At 41.3% G+C, this 12,891-nt stretch overlaps 4 protein-coding genes across 4 annotated transcripts; 2 read left to right on the top strand and 2 right to left on the bottom strand.

The window, feature by feature from the left end:
- Positions 1–201: 201 nt before the first annotated feature.
- Positions 202–2,535, bottom strand: IL334_007021 (uncharacterized protein; the record flags this gene model as incomplete). Its single annotated transcript, XM_062938716.1, has 5 exons — positions 202–350; positions 413–527; positions 618–1,400; positions 1,566–2,198; positions 2,311–2,535. 5 exons carry the CDS (start codon positions 2,533–2,535, stop codon positions 202–204), a joined length of 1,905 nt encoding a protein of 634 aa, XP_062794767.1.
- A 445-nt stretch (positions 2,536–2,980) lies between these two features.
- Positions 2,981–4,963, top strand: IL334_007020 (uncharacterized protein; the record flags this gene model as incomplete). The annotated part of the gene is made up of 5 exons (XM_062938715.1): positions 2,981–3,511; positions 3,585–3,660; positions 3,715–4,068; positions 4,201–4,546; positions 4,678–4,963. 5 exons carry the CDS (start codon positions 2,981–2,983, stop codon positions 4,961–4,963), a joined length of 1,593 nt encoding a protein of 530 aa, XP_062794766.1.
- Positions 4,964–5,307: 344 nt separating this feature from the next.
- Positions 5,308–9,224, bottom strand: IL334_007019 (uncharacterized protein; the record flags this gene model as incomplete). The annotated part of the gene is made up of 4 exons (XM_062938714.1): positions 5,308–5,847; positions 5,919–8,465; positions 8,612–8,974; positions 9,051–9,224. The coding sequence occupies 4 exons, from the start codon at positions 9,222–9,224 to the stop codon at positions 5,308–5,310; spliced, it is 3,624 nt and encodes a 1,207-aa protein (XP_062794765.1).
- Positions 9,225–10,782: 1,558 nt separating this feature from the next.
- Positions 10,783–12,821, top strand: IL334_007018 (uncharacterized protein; the record flags this gene model as incomplete). Its single annotated transcript, XM_062938713.1, has 8 exons — positions 10,783–11,032; positions 11,105–11,141; positions 11,217–11,363; positions 11,494–11,684; positions 11,771–12,126; positions 12,219–12,274; positions 12,359–12,486; positions 12,622–12,821. The coding sequence occupies 8 exons, from the start codon at positions 10,783–10,785 to the stop codon at positions 12,819–12,821; spliced, it is 1,365 nt and encodes a 454-aa protein (XP_062794764.1).
- Between the last annotated feature and the right edge of the window lie 70 nt (positions 12,822–12,891).

The following is a 12,891-nucleotide window of genomic DNA, read 5'->3' as shown; positions in this document are numbered from 1 at the left end:
GTATTCATATGAGACATCATAATGTCGTTGGGCGGTGTTTTTGAGTTACATCAACGTATCTCGTACATACAATATACTGGATCATTATCTTTAAATTTAGACGTATGGACATACCTTCTTTGGTCTGATCCACCTGTTATCCCGGTCATTGTGACGATCGACAAGGGAACCACCCGTTCTTTCCTGACATACTGGAAAAGATTACTCTTCATCTCTCGCTCGACCCACCCTAGCAGCTCTCGGAGCTACTGCCCTGCCTTTCCTTCTCTCCCTTTCAGGAGGTATATGAACTTTACGATGAGTATGTCCGATCGCATCAAAGCCTGGATTCTCCGTACCCCAACATTGATCTATACAGTCCATCAGCCTTATTTCAAGGGCAGAAAGGGAATCCAATTAGGTTCATACTTACCGACGAAGAATGCCATATCCTTCAATTCCACTTTATCTGATCCCCTGTGTTTGGCCAATCTAGCTGCACCTTTGATACCTTCATCTAAGAGTCCATCTAATAAATCCCCAATGACCTATACACATTTCGTAAGATTAGCATTCTGTGACAGAAACCAAATGTAGTCTATCGGCCATACCCCTCAATTAAAGCTCTCAAGACTCACCTCGTCAACACCATATTCCATCTCCATACCAGGATGTAATTCACCTAAAAACTCCTTACACTTCCTTTTCCTTCTAACGCTTTCAGGTTCTGGTGGGGGTGGTGGAGGTTTCAATGCGAATGTTTTGGCATCAGGGAGTGATAATGCAAATGCAGGTGTCGATTCCAGATTCGCTGTTGCGGGAGGAGCGACTGAAACTTGAATTTGCTCTTTGTCTTGCCCTTGCCCTTTCTCTTTACCTTGCTCTTGTGACTCGGCAATCGATTGACCGTCTGCTTGAAGACCAGTAGTAGGTGCAGATGTCATGTCTGTTGAGGATTGAGGGTCGAGCTGCGTGGTGGTAGTAGATTGAGCTGGGGGAGTTGGGCCAGAGTCGGAGATGGCGTTGAGATCGGGTGCAGGTGCTGATGTAGTGGTACTTTGTGTTTGCTGAGACGGACCCGCTGCCAGTGGCGGCACGGTAGATTCCGAAGTAGTGAGGGTAGGATTACTAGGCTGTATAGTCATCGGCGCTATTGTATTTGGTTGAGAGGCAGGTGGTTTTGGTGGAGTGATGAGGGCGTTGGGTGCGATAGTAGTCGGAAGTTGGTTTTGATTTTGATTCGGATTTAGGTTTAGCGCTTGCAGTTGAGGTCGAGTTTGAGATTGAAATTGAGGTTGAGGTTGAGGTTGAGAAGGTGGAGTGGATATTGTTGAACCGGCAATAGGGTTATTTGCGCTTAATTTATTCCGTTCAGTCCAATATTTGACAGATATATTGAAAGTTAATGCTCTCGTTGAATCCTAATAGTTGACCAAAAATTACCAATACCAATAGATATCATATCATTGATCAGTAAGTTTTCATTCATCGTATTTAAGCTCAAGCCTGTCCCTCCTCAAGTATCACTAGAACTGTCTGAGAGGGAAGGGAAAATGATTGCGGATCTAGGAGGCGAACGAACTCACTTGTTTGAACCACTCGGCTCTTTGTTCTGTAGTGAGTTTCAATAATTCTCTCATTTGATTAAACGTGAACATATTAGGTGGTTGCTTCGTCTGCGCTTGAGCTTGCGCCTGGTCTTGAGCTTGATTCTGACTCTGTATATTTGCTGCAGTAAGGTTGGCGGGATTGATCGATGTTATGTTATTGTTGATGTTGGTATTAGTGGTATTTGCCATTCCAGAAGAAGTGAGTGCACCATGAGGTATTGCATTTATTGGTCTTACAGGTGTAGATATGGATGATTGGGATTGTTGTCTTATGATAGGTGGTCTTATATTTGCCGTAGTAACGATATTGTTTTGTTGTTGAGCAGGTTGATTTGGATTTATATTGATATTTTGATTTTGATTTTGATTTTGATTTTGAGAAGCTTGAGCTTGAACTTCTGCAGCTCTTTGAGCTACTGATTCTCTCAAATGTTGAGTCGTGGTTGATATCAAAGCTGAAAAAGCTTCTTTACTAATCAAAGGTGGTCTACCGCCATAAGGCATTGTAGGATCTATAGCGGGAGGTAAATTAAGCAATGGATTGGGTCGATTCCCGGCCATTGAAGATAATATAACTTGTCTGAAATGTGTGTGCATGAGTTGTCGTAGCTACACGTGATTCAAAAAGTCAGCGATGAAAGTTAGACGTATGATTTCACCCAGATATTATGTATGATATATACATATATATATGAATGGAATGGTAAAGGAATTTACTCACTTGATTGATTTGAGCTTCACTTAATTGACCTCTAGCATGCATCCCAAACAGATTAGGTAGATTGGCCATGATAGTGTTGATTGTCATTTGAGATTGTTGTTGACCAGTAGTAGGAGGTGGACGAGGAGTCGTATTTCCATTACCATTACCATTTCCATTTCCATTACCGACCGGCACTGGAGCAGCTGCAGCTGCAGCTGGTGCTGGAGGTGGTGGCCGTGACATCACGAAGGGGACCGATTGGCGACAGGTGACTGACAACTTCCTTCGCTTGTCTTGGTATGCAGGTGACCAATGGTGATGATGATTATAGCGAGGAAGGTTTGGCAATCACGAAGACGATTGATTGTTATTGAAGAACGCTCGAGGACCGACGATAGACGATTGCATCGGAATGAATGGTTATCAGGCTCACCTGTTTAAATCCAAACTATTTCTAAAATCAAAGCAATAAATGAGAGATGAAAGTTGCTGAACTCATATAGTACTCGTACCATACATTTGAATTGACCTGTGATAGCATACACAGGCAGTTAACATTATATCCATCATCATCATCATGATCGATCAAGATATATAGCGATGATTCCACGGGGACCGAATTGAATCAAGGGAAGACTTCACGGATTTCAATGAATAGCCACTCCTCAAACATCCATTTTACCACAAGATGTCATTGTCAATTTACGATGAAATAGTTAATTCATCACATTCGATATACGCATCACTTCCATCTCATGGTCAACCTGTTATACGTAACAACGGTGTGCATGAGTGGACTATATTAGCGACTATATCGTTGGTCGTGCCTTGTTCACCTATTCACGATGTTGATATTGACAATGACAATGATAAGAAGAACGAGAACGAGGACAAGAACGAGATCATACCTATATCATTAGGAACAGGAGTGAAATGTTTACCTTATACGAAATTATCACAATATGGCGATACGTTGCATGACTCACATGCTGAGATAATAGCTAGAAGGGGATTCATAAGATGGTTAATCTCACAAGCTACACTCTGTGTGAGAATGAGCAATGAACCTCGAGCAGAAGAAGGCGAACAACGTGATATTGATAATAATGAGCAAAGGGATAGGGAACAAGAAGAGGTTTATGTGGAATTTGACCATGGAAGTGGATCGTTCCATTTGAAAAAAGGAGTACAAGTTTATTTGTATATATCAATGTTACCTGTTCGTATGTTTTTCCTTTCTTATCACTGTCTGATACTAAAGTAATGCTGATATTTTGTTAATGTCGAAATAGTGTGGAGATGCATCAACTGTATATACAGCGAGTCATCAATCTCATGAAGAAGCTCTCAACTGGGTCGAGTCGGATGGTGCGTGCAACAGTACCGCTGATACGAGCACCAGAGCTATATCAAACGTATTAGCTTCCACTTCATCGACCACTTCAGCTACTTCTACACTTAACTCTGAGCTCGAACAAGTCATGAGAGGAAGAAATGGATATAAATCAATATCAAGCTTACGTACTAAACCAGGCAGACCAGATTCTATCCCATCTATATCAATGTCATGTTCGGATAAAATAGCTTCTTGGTCTGTATTAGGTATTCAAGGTGGATTATTATCTAATCTATTTCGAGAACCTATTTACTTGGATGGAATTGTCATTGGTGGAATTGAGATCCCCCATCAACATCAACATCAGTTAGATTGGAAAGAAAACGTGATCAGAGAAGAAGTAGAAAGAGCTTTATGGCGTAGATTGATATCTATCAAAGGTATGTTTACTCAGTATATCGTCAATCCTACGTTCTCTATATGTGCTGTATCAACATCATATTTCATGGAAACTTCGTCTGTCTCTCACTTTTCAAGGAAAAGTACCCATGAGACTAATATGTCAGAGCCAGATCACCTGCCAACGCCTTATCGACTCCATCGACCCTCGATCGTATTTTCCTCAATCCCATTTATACATTCAAAACCGACCATCCAATCTACTCTACCCCTTGACAACAAATACGAACCTTCTCCTAGTCCACTTTCCATATCCCATTTACCGTTCCTCCCTCCATCAGGGAAAGGAGTGAAAGGCGAAATCATATTTGACGGCAGTATACTTGGTCATCCGTGGAAAAAAGATTCAAGGATAAAAGAAAAAGGTAGATCTAGAATATGTAAAATCTCATTATTGGTTGAATATGAGCGATTATTGGAATCCTTTAACAAAGGAGGGAATGCAAATGATATCGAAAGGTGAGTCTGAGTTCTGTCGAAAATGTGGATCCACAAAGCCAATCATGGATGTACTTCCTTATCAAGTACGATTTGCTATCGAAGCGGTTTATGATGACTGGGAAGCTCATTTCTGCAATGTATATATCCAGTACCGGGAAAACATCATACTACGACCATAAACATTCATCCAGATCAAAGTCGACATACCAACTTGCTAAATCAATATTAAGGGGAATACCATCGCCAGGAGGAAAGCTGAAAGGCCTAGAGACGATTGATGATCTCTATTCGACCGTTGAGCCGATCAACCATAAATCACATTCAGGTGGGAACGATTCACTCCACCTTCCTTCTACTCCCCCGTTCAAAGGATGGTTAGTATCCGGAAAACAATTCGAGTCATTCACTTCTTCAAGTGATTTGACGAAAGATTAGACGATCGCGTCTCATTAACGACTCACAGAACATGGTTGATTTATTGTGGTAGCACGATCATATATAAGTGTAAAAATCAAATGCATAAGATACTATTAAGAGGAAAGTCTGATTATCAAACACTCAGCTAAAGTAGTGCTGAGCTCAGACACATTATATAATTTATCGTCTGGAGTATAAGATACAAGGTCGTCAATTGCGATAAGACCGGTTCTTATGGAATGGAATGGCGACACATGAAGCATGTGGCTAGATACACAACTATATTGATAGATCGAAAAAGGTTAGAATGGAGAGGGGAATGTCTCAAAAACTAAATACCGCAACTCCGTTGACCAAAATAATCACCCAATTCTCCCAAAAGTACCTGTACTTCCCACGCTGGTTTCAGAGCACCGTCTAATTCTCGGAATTGGCCATTCCATCATTTGTGGCAATGCTATATCCCAATCTTGATAACCGATATGTGCAACTGATCCATCTGATTTCATGGAAGTTCTGTCACCAAATATTCCTTCTATCGAAGATGGAGAAATATCAATATCGATCATTTCTTCAACTTCCATATTGACACTAGGAGTAGAATAGATCGAAGAAGCAGATTCAATTGAATTGATGCTCATACATGATTGAGTATGTCTTCTCAATACGTTAGGTCGGATAGATGCTGGTCGAGGTGGTGAAGATACAATAGAGGTTGAAGTTGAAGTCGGCAATTGAGGTTGTGATTTATATCTTGGTAATAAAGGTCTTTTGACATCTCCTTGATTTTGATTTGATTTGGGTAGCTTCTTCGAGTTCTGACGAGTCTGAGTCGAAGATGAAGGACCCGATAAAGAAGCTACTACCCTACTTATAGGAGCAACGTAGATCGGATCGCCAAGCTACAAGATGTACACCATCAGCTTGCCTTTACCGCAATGGATTTTTACAGAGAACAAGGGCGAGAACATACCATAATCGCGATTTGCTCAATCAGCCACTTTACTTTACTTCTGGCATCCTCATCCCAGGTTTCACCTGCTTTTCTGACTCGATCCCTTTCTATATCGACTACGCGGTATAGCGAATCTTCCACTTCCAAGATAGTCATACCGTTGTCGTTTTTCCTTTTGAACAGCTCCAAAACCGCGATCAATGGTACCGGGGACACCAGTGGTGACATCGGTGGTGGTCTGCCTGCAGGTGACTTCGTAGACCCGTTCGTGATCACATCATGAAATGACACTTTTGGTAAAGATCTCAAACTTGATATTCGAGGCGGCATTTTTGGAGTGATACTTGATCTAAAACTACTACACCTTGATCTCGATTCTAATTTCTTATGAGAGATGGAATGACTATCACTCGAATATCCATCGGACAGGGCTAGAATCTTCATCGTCGGAGTCACTGGAGCTTCCATTTCCGGAACGAGTTCTCGCATTTCTTTTGAGGGCGAAACCTGTTCGCCATCTAGAATAGCGAAATGACGATGAAGTTGCCGACGGGATTTAGCCAATGGGCCAAGTGAAGCTCTTCTCCTATCAGGAGTGATAAGGTGTGCATCATGAGGAGAATATAAGGTCGCTTGAGACGACAGGGTGGATAGCGGCTGCGGATGACGAGTAGCTACGGGGGTGACGATGTGAGTTTCAAAAGACGATCGAGATGGAGAATTCCCTGTGGCCGAAGGCGATATAGCGTAAAGGGGGGAGAGTGTTTCAGTGGAAGAAACGCCTTCGTTATGATACCGAAAGATCTTGGTCGTTTCATCTTCGTTCCAAATGAGACGGTTTTGAGTGGGTGTGAAATGTTCCGCAGATCTTCCTCGACTTTCTGATGTTGATTTGCGATGTGAGGGTGAGGGAGAGGTTCTAGACCTTGTCTTTTTAAGATTTCCGATCGACACCTTCGGCGGGAGCCTCGTATATCTATTGTCATGGTCGCGATTCTCCGATACCGGCGAAGGGGTATACTCGTAGCTATTCCAAGTGGATTGCGGTGGAGTAGTCGGTGGAAGTGGGAAATGGTATTCCACAGCTCTACTCTTCTTGTGGAATTCGCGATGAGCTTCTTGGATTTCAAAGGAGGTCATTCTCGGTTCTTCAAGTTGGGAATCCGTGGTAAGCAGTGATGCCATGGTGAGAGCTGAATAGGCGCTAGCTGATTTACGTCGACCAGAGTGTCTTGACAGATTATCATCACTTTCATTGCCATTGAAACGTTTCCCAACTTCTCGTTCTTCTTGCTGAATACCGTCACCTTGTTTCCCTTGGTGTCGATCATTATAGATCTCCTTGACATCCTGTTGTTGCAGGGTATCAGGAAGTTGTGCCACTTCTTCTAGAAATCTATCTAGATCAATTGACTCTCGCATAATTGTGCTTGCGTCTGTAAGAGTGTCTCGTCTGATTGACGAGATCATGGTTTCAGGTCTTGAGGGATCATTTCTCATGAAAGGAGGAAGGTCAAATGCTGATCTCATCGACTGAAAAACCTCTTTTAGTCCCATCAGGTCTTTCTTACCAATCATCTTTGTTTCCAGGTGAGATAATAATTCTTCAGCTTGTTCTCTTCCTCCACCAAGATACCAGCCCTCATCTTCGTGACCATGTATATGATACCTCATTTCCATTAACTGATTGAGTAAGACAGTCCTTACATCTTCCGGATCAGTGAGTGACATGACTGAAGACGTCAAATCGTCTCGAAATGTTGTTCTAGGTCTCTGTGATACCACTGATTGACGTAATTCTTCTCTACTGTTTTCGGGAAACGTAAAGCTGGAGATGCTTGGAGAAGTGATAGATGGCTGTGATCCATCTAGACTCGCGTTGTTGTTGAAGAGCCCGGAAGGTGGTCCGGGAGCTCTTTGAAATTGTGGGAAAGCAAATTGACTTGAAGACGAAGAATTGTTCCTTCTATGGCTAAACCATTTGGGAGTATGATTGCTCAAAGACCTTCTTCGACCCATTTTCAGTGTAAGAAGAGACAGCGAGCTGGGTAGACTGAGCTGAGAGTATAAACCTTCTGATTGTCTGCTTGTTGCCTCGATATGATCCGTGCTGTAAGATGCGGACGTTGGTGAAGAAGGGGAAGACCAGAGTAAACCAAATTGCTCGTGGGAAGGTTCGTCGTTTTTTCCGTGAATACCAAATGATTCCAATACTTGATCAATAGTATCTTTATAATCGTTATCTTCCAAACGCAATTTTGCGTTGTATAGTTCCTCAACAATTGATTGATATCCAATACCGATAGAAAGTCTTCTTTCGATCCATGCTCTGGTGAATCTCTCCACATCATGTTGAGATATTCCTGGTGAGACGGATGTGGTTGAGCAAGAAAAAGAGGAAGACGTTCCGGTTGGGTCCGAAGTCAATAGTAAAGACGGTTGACTAAATGAATTGAATTTCGTGATTAGTTGTGAGCAAGTCACAAATCCAAGTTGGAATCTAAATTTATGTAAAATCGGTATGATTGTCGAACCTATATTCAATGGATGTCCCTGTAATTGTAACTAGAATCGTTATGAAGGGGTTGTTGACATACGACTTGCAGGTCAGCTTATTTTCTTTTCACACTTTCATTTTTGAATGGGAACTCTTATTTCTTTCTCACGAAACATTTGGTGTGCAATGTGCCTCTTTCCCAAGCGAAACTTACCTCGAACTCTATCTCCGTTAAATCCTTACTCATCCAATCAATGAGACTATCTTCTCGATCCACCTGTAATTTGGGAGCTCGTCGCCACATTGAAGCTACGTACGAAAGACAGAGCTCGAGAATCAGAGGTTCATCACAAAATGGTCTACTTCCATTTTCATGGTTATCGATACTCAGTCGACACAGAGCGGAGATGAACGATTGACGGTCCAGTGTGGATAACAAAGACGTAGGTATAAGTGGGGGTGGTAAAGGAGGTTCGACAGTTGGAAAATAAGGATTTGGAGGTATATGGACGAAAGGAAGGAGGATTTGCAAAGGATGAGAGGTGATCGTTTCTCGCAATATCGTCGAAATGGAAATCTAAAGCAAATCGAAGTGGTTGAGATCGGTTCTCATATTAATATAGCGGTTGATGAAGAGGTGAGTCAGGACTTACCACCCCGAGGATAGTCTGGACATCTTTACACCATTCTCTGACTTGTCCCCCTTGTTTCCATGCTCTAATCACGAATTCAGCTAAACATCCTTCGATGTCTGTCCTCGATGAGTCGGTTCGTTCGAGTATTTCAGCCAAGACGACGCTCTTGGTAGGTAAATCGAGTATGTTCATATTCGCATTTCATTGGAAGTGGCAACTGAAGCGACTCGATCTCAGATTTCGAAGGTGCGGGACATAGGCGATTGTTGTTATAGAAAGACGGTTGATATGGGTTATGAAATGTCTGATTCGATTGACTAAACCACACCTATGAGATGGACTTTCAGTTGGTTGATACTGTGTCCCAATGTATCCACTGTGGTATATCGGCTGAGGATGAGTAAGTAGGAAGATCATCATACTGCATGTATTGTTATGTCATGTATAAGGAGGATCTAACAGAATGATATGTGAGACATTGAACATGTACACACACACTACTATTCCTCGTGTTTCTGTCTTTCACATCAACAAAGATCATCAATTCATCGTCAAATGTAAGACAACGGTCAGTGCGCTGGATCATTCTTGAGATCAACAGTAGACGGTCTGCGCGCTGTATCCCATTATATCGTCTGTGGTCTTTTTCGCTTGTCAAGAGTGATGAGAAGGATGTCAATACCTTTGGAGATGTATCAATCAATCAATCAATCAAGGAAGGGATTCCAACTGATCATTTCCCTGCGACGGATTCGAATTGAATGCCGTCTTTTCGATGACATCTTTTCAGGGGTTTCTCACGAGAAGGTATATCACGAATAGACATCGACATGAAGATGAGAAGGAGTACGCAATTGACTCAGATGTCGCTCATTGTCATGCGTGAACATTAAGAAGTACGCCTCTGACTCTCAAGTAAGTTTTTGGCGAAGAGGTGAATAACCTGTCTTCTTTTGTTACAAGATCGGATACGACCGATCGGGGTGATCTCAACGAGAAAAACAGGGAAAGATCTGACCGAGTCGGCAATGGACGCCTACCAATCCTTTATTTTCTGCGAAAGGGGCATTCTCCGAGTTTCATGGGATTGGACTTTTGATTTCAACAGCTTTGTCAGAATGTGTATTTGAAAGCAAAGTATGTGCCTCAATCCCATGCCTCACATGAATTTGGTGGAAAAGAGTCGAAAAGGATGACCGTCATGGCCGATGAGTGGTTCCGCAATAAATGTCATAAACGATTCTTTTTGGGGGGATTTCTGCTCTCGAAATGATTGGAAAAAAGAAGTAAGATTAAGCTTTTCCGTACTTTTCGGAAGGTCGATTACGAGAAAGAACAGGGAAACGGGGGATTTTCATCGGTCAATTCAGAATTATTTGTTGCATCAGGATATCTGAAAAGAAGGAAAGAACTTCTTAGAAGAGTGGGTGGTTTTACAAAACGTTGATAAAAACATCATGCATGACGAGAACAGATGCAAAGGAAGCAAAATGTGTGGGAACAACGATGTGGTAATAATACCCTTAAGGTTAATCTGCGGTATACTCGATAAAAATAACGACATCTTACTAGCTATATAATTGAACAATCAATGACAACTTGCGGCTCACTCGTACGTATGCGTTTTGCAGATGATCCTGGATGTTGAATAATATGTATATATATACGTCCAACACATTTCCATACTAGTCTAATTTCTCTACAGTTCCTTCCCTCAACTGATCAAATCAAAACCTAAACATTAGAGACGATGACTACCAAACCTACTTTGATCATATATGGCGCTACGTCATTCACAGCGAAACAATTGCTCGTCTATCTTGACACTCATCATGATGGTGATCAATTCGAATTCATCTTGGCAGGTAGAAATCAGAGTCGATTAGCAGCTGCCAATGCTAAATTGAGGACATCAAGAGAGATCATAGCTTGTCAATTGGACGACGAAGAGGGAGTAACGAATCTAGTAGCTAAAGGTGATGTAGTCGTCAATCTTGCAGGTTAGTACCATCCGATTCAGTAGTCTCCAAAGCAAGAAATACTTTGACTGATTGGTTGTCCGGGGAATACAGGTCCATTCAGATGGCATAACGCAGAAGCTCTGATCAGGTACATCTATTTTACGCCTCTGAAAATGTGAGATATGAACTGATAGTTGGTTGATTATTCGAACAATGAAAATAGAGAATGTGTCAGAACTGGAAAACATTATGTGGATCTTACAGGAGAATCATCATGGCTTGCGACGGATATCATACCTGTCTACAACGATCTAGCTATTGGATCTGGAAGTTGTATCGTACCTTCATGTGGATTTGATTCTGTTCCTTCGTGAGTCATGAGTTTTTTCTTTTTTCTTTTTGGTTTGGCTTTTGGCTTTGATACTAGTCATTGTTCATGTTATTGTTGTACCCAAGGCATTTCAGCTGATCTACATTTTTTTTCTGAATCGTGCCGATAGTGATTTAACGCTTTGGCAAGCGTTGAAAACATTACAATCGACATATCCGACATTAACATTTGCTCAATCAAAATCATTATTCAGTTTGAAAGGAGCTTCCATGTCGGGTGGAACTGTACAGTCAATGTATTCAGTAGCTGAATTGCCTAAAGATCAAAGGAGATCTGGTGAATACGATCTCATACCTAAAGGTTAGTACATTCCGTTCTGGAGTTCACGTATCGCAGAACACTATAATTTACTAATAATCCTGAAATCCAACGTACTACGTGAATAGTGGAAGGAAAATCAAAACCAAAATCAACAATACCTAAAATATCATACGAACTGAAAATACCTAATGAACCACTTAAATTCGGTTCATTCTTCTTCATGTATCCTTATAACCGAACTATAATACGTAGATCACAATACCTTTCCACTTTATCATCTTCTAGATCGATAGCGTCGTCGACGTCAACGTCAACGTCAACCTCGAGTGAGAATGAACCTATACATCATGACGAAAATGGTTCTGGTGCTGGTTCAATGCAATATGAAGAATCAATGAACTTCAGAAAAGGTAAAATCGGTTCATCATTAATAACTCTAACTCTGTTTTTCGCATTTGGTTTGTTTTATTCTTCCAAAATTGTGAGTGTAGCCTTCTATTCGTAACATTATTCCCTAACCACGAGGGAGGTATTCGATTTGAAGCTAATTCAATCCAAAATGCAACTTGACAGATTCGTAAATTGTTTAGTTATATCTTACCTGCTGCAGGAACGGGGGCCTCTGAAGAGTGAGTGAATAAATTGTTCCGAATATTCTACGCTTGATTGATGACTAATTGGATTTGTGTGTTTCCTTCATTCGGATTCGATAGGGATTTGTTCAAGGCGTCTTATATCGTTGAGAACGTATCGACATCAACACCATTACCTAATGGAAAAGTAGTAAAAGTCTTAACAACGTTCAAAGCTAAAGGTGATCCCGGATATCTAAGTACTTGTTGTGAGTGTTTATCTTATTCTACTTCAATTCCAATTCCAACTGTCAATTTCAATATCTCCCTTTTCCACCCTCAATGCACTCTTTATGCGTGCATTCAGGTTAGGAGTATATCCAACTGATACTAATACCACATAGATCTCCTCGCGGAATCAGCACTTTCTTTGGTCCTTCCTCCCCCTGAAGGAACTTCATTCCCACCTTTATACAAAAAAGGAGGATTGTTAACACCTTCAACAGCCATGGGTGGTGTCCTAGTCGAACGTTTGATAAAAAGCGGCAAAGTTGAAATTGAAAGCCGGATCATATATTCAGAGGAAGATAAAAAAGATTTATAGAAATTCAGATTTAGGATGATTGATATACAGGATACATCAGATAGAACAATAATACAATATAGAATAATAT

Source organism: Kwoniella shivajii, chromosome 10 (genome assembly GCF_035658355.1).
Source record: "Kwoniella shivajii chromosome 10, complete sequence".
Taxonomy (NCBI): Eukaryota; Fungi; Basidiomycota; class Tremellomycetes; order Tremellales; family Cryptococcaceae; genus Kwoniella; species Kwoniella shivajii.
Note: the sequence above shows the minus strand (reverse complement) of the source record. Positions and strands in the feature narration are given on the sequence as shown.